Raw genomic sequence first — 11248 nt, forward strand, 5'->3', positions numbered from 1 at the left:
ATATATATATATATATATATATATATATATATAGTATCTCTTTATATACTTACAAGGAGGAGCTGAAAAGCAAGAAAGATAGGAGAATGAGAACAGGATAGGGGACATGAGGAAGAAGTGACACTTCTCTTCATTTACATTTCTATATGACATTGATTCTTAGAACCATAGCAATATTTCAAATACCTCCATCTCAAAACTTCATTACAAATGAATAAGAAAATATATGGAAGGGAATGGAGAAGACAATAATTAACTTAAATAACTTTGGAAAACAGTATTTTGACAGGTTACCGGAAGGCTAAAGACAAAAAGAACTGTATACAAATATTGTGATGGAGTTAAGTCTTTCTCACACAGGCATATGGGTTAGTAGTTCTGTGACTACTTTAGATGTATGTTAGAACTAAACAAAAAGTGAATATATATTTTAATAATGAGAGTGAGACACAAGCCACATGGTATTACATTGGGATCCAAGGCATCAATATCATAGTTTTCAACCTGTATACAGACATGGATGTGGAAGGCGGGGGTGTTAGTTTATACATACATATAGGCCTAGCCATGCTTACCAAGAAAGCCTGAGTTCAGTGACACCTAAGTTACAACACGCACACACCCAACACCCAGATCTCGGCTTCTATGTGCCATTTTCCAACAAAAGGAATGAGGGCTTTTTGGAGAAGCAGTTGATTCTAGGCCAAAGGAAAATGAAATTCAAAATGAAATCAGGAATATTTGGTAATATCAGAAAGTGAGGAAATACTTGAAAATTGATGGGAATGTGTCAAAAGGACACAGGAGCCAAAAGAACACTGAAGCTACTCCCAATAGCCAAAAGCAGAACAATTTGAGCAAAAAAAATTAAGGATACTATTGGAACACGTGGAATAAAATAAAAATCCATGAGCCCTTATTGATGTAAATAAACAAGCAAATAAATAAATAAAGGAAAAGGACAGTTCTTCCTTTCACATGAACTCATCTAACAAATGTAGGAAGAATAAGAATAATACAAAATCACCATTAGGCAAACACCACCGTCTGCTGTTTTGGTAGAAGTCAGTGCAACATAAGTTCATGGAAACAAATGTGTCTAGTTATTTTCAAAAACAGAGTACCCCTGACTGACTATGCTTCAGGGTGGCATGTTTCAGGGCCTGTGACAACATGAAACAAAAGGATTAGGTCCCAGGAGTATTCTGGAGAATTCAGGTCCAAAATGATAGGAAAGAGGTCAGGAAATCCTCAAACACTGGAAGGGTTCAAAGATAGGTATCAAACAGTTAGTATGAAACAAGGGGTTCAGGGCCAACCAGTCTGAAACGGAGACGGGCTGGGCCAGGAAACCTGGGTGTGAGAGATTTGTGCCCTTGTGTACAACACCTCACCCTCATCTGGGATAACAGCAAATAGGTTGAATGCGAACAGGTTAAATCAAGCTTTTAATATTAATAAAAATTATTAGGGGGGCTAGGGAAGAATAGAAGTACTTTGGATTAGAAAGAGAGGAGTGAAAGGAGGGGAGTAGGAAAGATAGGACAATCAACAGGACATTATTACCCTATGTACATATATGATCACACGACTGGTGTAACTCTACATCATGTACAACCAGAAGAATGAGAAGTTATAATTCATTTATGTATGAAGTGTCAAAGTGCACTCTACTGTCATGTGTAACTAATTAGAATTATTAAAGAAAGGAAAAAAACGTTTTAAATAAAAGTCATTAATGGAAAGTGGTAACAGGAGAAACTATCTTTTAAACCCCAGCTATGAACTCAACATGAATTAATTGTCTAATCTTACTGGTCTTTACAAGAAACATTCAAGTTTAGCATTGATAAACCTATTGTAAAGGTAAGGAAACAGACTTGGAGGTATCGAAGTAACTTGTTCAACTTGCCCAACGTTTCATGCCTAGGATGAGGCAAAGCTGAGATCTGAACATAGATCTCTCTGATGCTAAATATTATGCTCCAATTGCCTGTTCACCTGATTGGGAAGAGCCATTCCTGGACCTGGGGATTGCCCACTGGAGTGCTCCAACCCATTCGCTTTGCCAGCATGCCAGAGGTGCATCCAGCTGTGGTGAGGTCTGGTTGAGAATAATGATGCTTCGACTGGTCCCCAAAAGGAGAAGCAAAGCAAGGACCTGTTCTGTAAGGGTGAGTGGGAACAAAATGGACAGGAGTACTCGGGAGTGAAGTATCAGAGTTGAAAGCATTAGGATTCCACAATGGCCAAGAGTGCTTCTCCTTCAGAAGGGATAGCTAGAGCATCTTTCCCAGGTGCTAGGACCCTGGGGTCGAGGTCCTGTCAGGATGAATGACAGGCTGCCCCTCTGCACTGCGCTGGGAAGGCAAGCATGGGAACCACAGATTCATGGGAGCCTCAACTGCCACACTTTAGACTATCAAGTGGAAGAATCACTGAACTCCTTGAAACCCCACAACCGAAATAAGCTCAGTTCCCTGTTGGTTTTCTAGACTGATGATGTGGTGTCAAGATGTAAGCCATTACAGCAGACTAACATATTCTGTCAAGGACTCAGGTCAAAATAAAGAGGTTGGAAACTAAGGCAAGGTTGTGCCCTTAGCTGAAGTTGGAAACCCTGCCTGTTGGTTTCAGCACCAAAATTGCCTCTCTCAATTAAAACCCAAACCAACATCTATTCAGAATTTTCTTTAATTATTAGAAAACAGAAACATTGCTGGGCTAGTTTTGTTGACATTAATCTAAGGCCCAAATTAAATCTTTGCTTTTTCTGGTGGAACACATATTGTATCCCTTTAATTGCCAGAAAATTGTTTTAGAATCCAATATAACTAAATTTTACAAAATTATATTCTGATTTATTAAGTTGAATATAATCAATGCTATATGTATCTGCTCTGTGGAATAAGATACTAAAGAAAACAGCTAGACAAATTGTCTTGATTTAGTGCTTCCATGCAGAAACAGCCCAGTTCTTGTCGCTATAGTATAGTAATGAATATCATGAGAAGAAACTGAGACATAATGGCCTTTCCCAGTGTCAAGGTGACTAACTCAATACACCCCCACATGGTTCCTCTAATCACTCAGATTTGTACAGATAAAAGAAAAAAATATTAAGAGACAATTGGAAGGCATAAAATGAGCTATAAAGAAGACACACATTAAAAAAATTAAAGGATTACAAATTCTAAAAAGATCTACAAATAAATTAAATATCTAAGAAGATAAATATCATATAGCTCTACTCAAAGAACCATTGTTATTCTCAGACCCGCAATTTCATGAGGCAGTGGTAGGTGCTGGGTAGTAGGGATGCCCAAGCCTGGCCCCAGCAGATCCCACCAGCTCCTAGATTGTATGCTTATGACTGTACTAGCTTGGGAATGCTCTAAGTATTATGATTAAAGAAATACAAAAGTAAAATTAACATTAGGAAAAAAAACACCCACATAAGGGATATGAACACCCACACACAGGGAGAAAAATGCTAGAAACAACAATTGTATTTCTCAAATATTCCAGATCAATTTTAAAAATGATGCTGATTGGATGGACTTTGCTGTGGACCATTTTTTTATATTAGAGAGAAACTTTGCAATGTGCCTCAAGGAACACCCAGATGCTGAAGTAATTCATATTGCTTTGGAATTATTACTAGATTTAGAAATAAACAATCATTTATTTTAGGGAAAAAATAAAGAAACTAGAAAAAAATAAATGTGGGGAGCTTTACTTTGAAGTGGTCACACAAAAAGCCTCATTCCCACAGCAAAAAAGGAAGAAAGAGAGAGAGAGAAAGAAAATGAAAGTCTCTAAAATTGTCTTAAGGGTGAACAGTCAGCAAGTAAATAGACATTAACTTCAAAGAAATCAATTAAATATTGTTAAAAACAGTGAAAGTCAGTGGCACTACAACCCATTCCCTCTTCTCCCACCACAGGCTCAGAATGATTGAGACTCGTGAACATGCCCAGGAAGGCAGGGCTCCCTTGGCTTAGCTCATAGCAAGGACTACAAAGTTTCTGGGAGATATAGGCCATCGGCATTTCTCTATGTTGTATAGCCTAACTCGAAGAGAGCCTTTCAAGAAATCAAGAGATCTCTAGCTCCACTCAGCTGCCACTCATAGGGAAGAAGTTCTATCTAGAAACATCAGATAAGAATACTAAGACCCTGATCCCTGATCGCTCTTTCCCTTGCTCACTTGTAAGGCAAAGTTTCTATGCCAAGAGAGACAAGTCAGGAAGACCAGAGACTACAGCCTGTACCCACTACCTGGCACAAAAAGCAGAGGTGTCATCCTGGGAGAAGACCACTGTCCCTGCCTCTGGAGTAGTGCCTCAGAGGTTTTTGACCAAGAAGAGAGGCACTCTTTTTGTTTTGATCTTTTATCCAAAATATGCAAAGAAATCTTAAGTCTCAACAATAAGTAAGTGAAAAATATGATTTTAAAATGAGTCAAAGATTAACTGATACATCATCAAAAAGAAAAGACAACAAATTGACATATGAAACGATGCTCCACAAGAAAAAGGAACAATTTTACACTGTTTCGTGGGATTGTAAATGAGTACAACCACTAAGGAAATCAGTGGGGAAGTTCGTCAAAAGACTAAGAATGGAACCTTCATATGATCCAACTATACCACTCCATAGTATTTATCCTGAAGAATTAAACCATCATGCAATAGTAATACATGCATGCCCATGTTTATAGCAGCACAATACACAGTAGCCAAACTATGGAACCCTCCTAGGTGTCCATCAGTGGATGAATGGATAAAGAAAATGGGGTCTACATACACAATGGAGTTTTATTCAGCCCTAAAAAAAATGAAATTATGTCATTTGCAGGAAAATGAACAGACTTAAAAACATTATGTTGAGCAAAATAAGTCAAACTCAGAAGGTCAAGGGTTATATGTCTTTTCTCATATGTGGAAGCTAGAGAGGAAGAAGGACAAGAAAGGTAAGGAGGATCTCATGAAAATCAAAGAGAGATCAGTAGAGTAGAGTAAAGGGGCCAGGTAGTGGGAAGAGAGGAGGGAAGGGAAATATACTGGGAAATAGTATTGGCAAAATTATGTTGTTATATTGTGTGCATGAATGAATATGTAATAAAAAATCCCGCTACTATATACAACTATAATGCATCAATTTTAAAATGTGGAGAGAAAAAAAGAAAATATGCTCCACACCATGTCATCAGGGAAATGAAAATTAAAATGATGAGATACCACTCCACACCTATTAGAATGGCCCAAATCTATAACACTAACAACAATAATGTTGGTGAGGATGTACAGCAACAAGAATTCTCCTCATTCATTGCTAGTGGGAATGCTAAATGGTATAGCCATTTGAAGAGATTAAACACTCTTACCATATGATCCATTAATTGTGGTCCTTCATATTTACTCAAAAGAACTGAAAACTTAACATTCATACAAAAACTTGCATGAGGATGTTTACAGCAGCTTTATTTATAATTGCCAAAACTTGGAAGCAGCCAAGAAGTCCCCAAAGGTAAATGGATAAATGAACTGTGGTCATCAAACAATGGACTACGACTCAATGTTAAAAAGAAATGAGCTATCAACCATGAGAAGACATGGAGGAAACTCAAATGCATATTGTTAAAGGAAAGAAACCAATGTGAAAAAGTTACAGACTATATAATTCCAATTCTAGGATATTTTGGCCCAAAACTATGAATATGGTAAAAAGATCAGTAGTTATTAGGTGTTGAAGGCGGATGAATAAATTGAACACAAGTGGATATGTATCATTATGCCTTTGTCTAAAACCACAGAATGTACAATGCCAAGAGTAAACCCTAATATAAACTATGGACTTTGGGTGATGACATCCATGTAGGTTCAATTGTGAGAAATGTACCAAATAGTGGGGAACATTGATAACAGGAGAGGCTGTGCATCTGTGCAGGTGAGGAGGTTGGGAACACACAGGAAATCTCCATAGCTCCCTCATCATTTTGCTGTGAACCAAAAACTGTTCAAAAAAATAAAAACAAAATTAACTCTTCAAAATAAATCAGTTGGGCTCTAGTTCAGTTGGTAGAATGTTTGTCTTGCATGCACAGACCCTGGGTTCAGTCCCCAGCACCACAAAATAAATAAATAAATAAAATAAAATAAATCAGCTGGGAATTAGTGGAACCTAAAAGTTGTGTGTGATATGAACAAACACCTTAATAGATCAGGGAAATATATAAATATAAACGTTTTTAAAAAATAGAAAAATGTTGGGCCGGGGTTGTGGCTCAGTGATACTAGCACTTGCCTGGCATGTGTGAGACACTGAATTTGATTCTCAGCACCACATAAAAATAAATAAAATAAAGGTCCACCAACAACTAAAAAATATTCTTAAAAAATAGAAAAATGTTGACTATAAATACCACCTTCTCAGTATTTATATCAAACATAAATTGAATAAATATATCAAATAAAAAGAAGATACTTGGTGAATGGGTTTTTAAAAAATGTAATTCAACTATATGATATCATTGCTATCAGGTTAGGTTAGATATATTGCACAAACAGTTAAAAAATAAAAAAACCTACAGTGGCCATACAAATATAACATACATTAACCCAACAACGACAATTGTTTAGAAGCAAAAAGCACTTCATAGTGATTCATGTAAACGGAATCAACAACAATCCTTCAGGAAGATTAATCAGCATCCAGAGTTGCTAAAGTACCTGATTAAAATTTCTAGTTTTTTGACAACAATTACAATATATGAAAAGGAGGAAGATAGTAACCCATATTCTAGGGTAGAAACTGTCATTGAGAGACCCAGATATTGAACTTAGTAAAATTTCAAAACAAATTTTGAATATGCTCATAGAACTAAGTTAAATCATGCCTAAAGAATTGAAAACTAATAACAGCAGTGCATTAAACAGAGACTATCATAAAAGGATAAAGATTATTTTTAAGAGAACAGAATGGTCACTTGGAGATTGAAAAATATGAATGAAATGAAAAACTACTAAGAGATTCCCAATAACAGATTTGAGATGATGTAAAAAGACTTACTCAAAATGAAATAGATCAATAGAAAGTGTCTAATCTGAAGAACACTGAGAAAAAAGAATGAAGAAAAATAAAATATTAAAAAAATACAGGATACAATCTAGCAAATCAACCTGTTTATAATGAGAGCTTCAGAGAGAAGAAAAAAATTAAGGGAAGAAAGGAAACATGAATAAAAAATTAATAACCCAAGACTATCCAAATATCCACATTTGATTAAAAATTAATATTAGAGATCTGAAAATAAAAAAATGACAAGCAGAATAAACACAAAGAGATCCACTCCTTGCTGCAACATAATCAAATTACTGAAATATGAAACGACACCTCAAAAGCAGCAACAGAAAAGTTACTTGATATGCACAAGGGATAAACAATATTGTTAAGAGCTGTCTTCCCATAAGAAAAAATGGAGAATGCAGGCAGTGGGATGATAGCTTGGACTGCCTAAAGGAAACGACCAAGAATTCTGCAGAGATCAAGCAATAGAACACTTTGACAATTAAAGCAAAATAAAGACATTTGTGTATAAATAAAGAGAATTTGCAGCTAGCAGACCCACTTTACCAGATATATTGAAAGAATCCCTCAGGGTGTCACCATATAACAGCTTAAATCCATATAAGGCAGTAAAGAGTTCTGGAGAAGGTAAGTATTGAGGATAGATAGATATATAGGAGATAAAATTATATATTTTCTCTTAATTGACTTAAAATACATTGCATAAAATAATGACAAAACTGCACATTAGGCATATAACATAAAGATAGGACATGGAAAAATAATGGCACAAAGGAAGGAGGACAAAATGGAAATATGGGCAAGATTTCTGTATTTTGCCAGAAGTTAGTATTATTCCAATATAGATATATTTTATATATATATATATATATGATAAATCAAGATGTATAACTTAACCTCTGGAGCAGTTAAAAAATAATTCAAATATACAGTTTTAAAAAAATAAACAAAGACAAGAATTAAAGATAATATTCACATAAAATAAAGAAATGAAGGAGAAAGAGCAGAACAAAAAAAGATATGAGACAATGAAAATATCAAAAGAGCATGCATTAACCCAACAATAACAATAATTTTTTTTAATTGACTTCTCATATCTTTTTTTAAAAAATGTATGATTTAGTTGTAGGTGGACACAATACCTTTATTTTGTTTTTATGTGGTGCTGAGAAGCAAATCCAGTGCCTTACATGTGCCAGGTGAGCATTCACTGAACCCCAGTCCCAGCCCAAAAACAATAGTTTTATTAAATGAAATGGAGTACACATTTCCCAATCAAAAGGGAGAAATTGTCAGATTGGATTTTTTTAAAATGATTAACCATTCAAAGAGTAATAAAAAATGAGTGGAGATGGCTATATTAATATCAGACAAAATACACTAAGACAACATTATTACCAGAGAAAAAGAGGGATATTTTATAATGACAAAAGTTCAAATGATATAATAATTATAAAAGTCTATCACCGAACAAAAGGAAGAACATATAATTCAGCTATACTAGTTGGAGACTATGATATCTCACTTTTAGGACAGTTACCAGAATATCAGTAATCTATAGGAGACTTCAGCAAAAATGTTAACAAGCATGACATATGGGGCATTTATAGAACATTCCAGCACACAATAGTAGAACACACATATTCTTCAAGCAGAAGAAAACAGACCAACACAATAGTGACCACACAACAAGTCTCAATAAAATTTGAAAGGATTGAAACCATGCAAAGTGTGCCCTGTGACCACAACTGAATTAAACCAAAAATCAAAAACAGAAAGAAACATAGATGAACCCTAAGATTTGGAACTTTTAAAATATACTTTTAAATAACCCATAAAACAAAAATAAATTACATGGAAAATTAGAAAATAATTTTTCATGTTCACTGAATGAAAATGAAAGTATAAATATATGCTAAATTTAATGCAAAAAAGCAGTGTTTGAGAGGGAATTGTCTGCGGAGTAGCATTTTTCTGTTAGTCAATCTTTGAGTCTGAGGAAGACACAAGTTCATAAATAATCTCAGGATTAAAATGTGTTGTGAATAATTCTACAATTAGAATTGTAACTGAAACAATGGGGTTATGGCTCAGCTATAGAGCACTTGTCTATCATGTGCGAGGCCCTGGGTTTGGTCTTTAGCACATAAAAGTAAATAAATAAAATAAAGGCATTGTGTCCAACTACTACTAAAAAATAAAATAAATAGATAGATTATATAGATAAAAACAACACCTATTGTTCACTCTTTTCCATTACAACACAGAAGTATTCAAATATAACACAAACTGAACTCGGTAATGTTACCCTGTAAACTTGTTGTCACAAGTCATTTTTCTCCAAACCCTATTTTGAGCAAATTCTACTTTTCTTGACATATAATAATTGTATATTTTATGGGGAATGGTGAGATGATTTTATAGACCTATACCTACACAATGTGTACTGTTCAAATCAATATAGTCAGCATTTCCACCTCCTTAAACACTTCAGGTTCATTCTCCTTTATAGCAAATGAAATTAGAAGTAGTTTCCAAGCCACAAAGAGGTTGTGCAAAACACAAAAAAGAAAAGAAAAAAAAACAATAGCAACCTAATAATTTCAACAAAAACATTTAGATGGCTTAGGTAAAAGTTGGTTAACTTAAAATAATCCAATTACAATTTTCCATAATTTTCTACATAGTAATATGTAGAAAGACTTATAGACTTAGGCTTTCATCATTTACTGAATAAAATATGAAATTTTAAAAGCAGATAAAAGATAACAAAAGTCTTACCTCCATCAATACAAAGAGTGCAGCAAAGAACAGAAGGGTTGCCCATTCCACTCTGTGTAGAATTATCTCAAAATCATGGATATCAGCTAAAATTAGCAACCAGATGGCACCCAGAATAGCAATCCATCCTGAAAAATAAGAAAATGGAGATATATATGTTCAATTGTTAATAGACCAATTAATTATTCTCCCGATTTATCCCTTATTGAGGATAACTGATATGTGGCAGACTGCACGTATTTAAAATGAATAATTGCTATTTTGACTTAAGTGTAGATCATGAAACCAACACTATAATAAAGACAAATGCACATATTCTTACTGCTCAAGGTTCATGCATACCCATGCTCTCTACCCCTCTAGCTCCTCCTATCACCCCCCACACACTCTCAGTAAACTATTCATCTCTTCTTTCACTATAGTTTAATTTACATTTTCTATATTTTATATAAATATAGACTCCCTATTAATCATACAGTACATATATTTTGCTCTGTTTCTCAAAGGACAGATCATGTAGCTAGAAAATCAATAGTCAGCATAATTATTTTAAGATTCATTGGTTTTGGTTTGTGAATCAATAGTTCATTCTTTGTCACTATTAGTAGTACACCATGATATGGCTATGACACATTGTACCATTCACCCTTTGATGGACCTTTGGCTTGTTTCAACTATTACAAATGAGTGTGCTATGAACAATCATATACAATTCCTTGTATATACACATGCTTTCCATTCTCTTGGGTAAATATCTTGGAATGGGATGGTTAGATCATATGAGAGGTTAATATTAAGGAGTGCTGTGTGGAATACTTATGTTTTAAGAAGTGGAAAAACTGTTTTCCAAAAGGATTCCAGTTCCTCCACATCTTCACTGAGAATTGGTCAGTCTTTCTGATTTTAGACAATGGGTGGGAGATGGATATCTTATTGTGGTTTCAAATTACATTTACCTATTGATTCATCTTTATGTGTACTTATTTGCCATCTATATATTTTCTTTCATAAAGTTTTTGTCCAAAAAGTCTACTCACTTGCTAGCAGAGCCAATTTCGAAACCCAAAATAAACAAAAGAAAAGAAATGACAAAGATTGAAACATGAATCAATGAAATAGAACACAAAAATATTGGTGATACCAAAATCTGGTTGTTGTTGTTTTTTTTTAATAAATAACACTAATAAACTTAACCAATCTGAATAGGTTAAAAAGCAAGAAGACAAAATTGCTGATATCAAGAATAAGATTGATATCATGACTATAGTTTCTGTAGATACAAAAATATATTCATTTTCTTCAACTGCCATAACACTCAAACATGGTAGCTTAACACAGCATCTATTCATTTTTTTTTTTTTTTAAAGAGAGAGAA

At 34.4% G+C, this 11248-nt stretch overlaps 1 protein-coding gene across 1 annotated transcript in view; it reads right to left on the reverse strand.

Annotated features, from left to right (window-relative positions):
* Positions 1 to 11248, reverse strand: part of Oca2 (OCA2 melanosomal transmembrane protein) — a 329902-nt gene that overhangs the window by 133722 nt on the left and 184932 nt on the right. The window contains exon 19 of the mRNA XM_015480040.2: positions 9874 to 10001. Within this exon, the coding sequence (XP_015335526.1) occupies positions 9874 to 10001 (128 nt within the window). The remainder of the gene's footprint in view (positions 1 to 9873; positions 10002 to 11248) is intronic.

This window comes from Marmota marmota, unplaced genomic scaffold (assembly GCF_001458135.2).
Source record: "Marmota marmota marmota unplaced genomic scaffold, marMar, whole genome shotgun sequence".
NCBI classification, from domain to species: domain Eukaryota; kingdom Metazoa; phylum Chordata; class Mammalia; order Rodentia; family Sciuridae; genus Marmota; species Marmota marmota.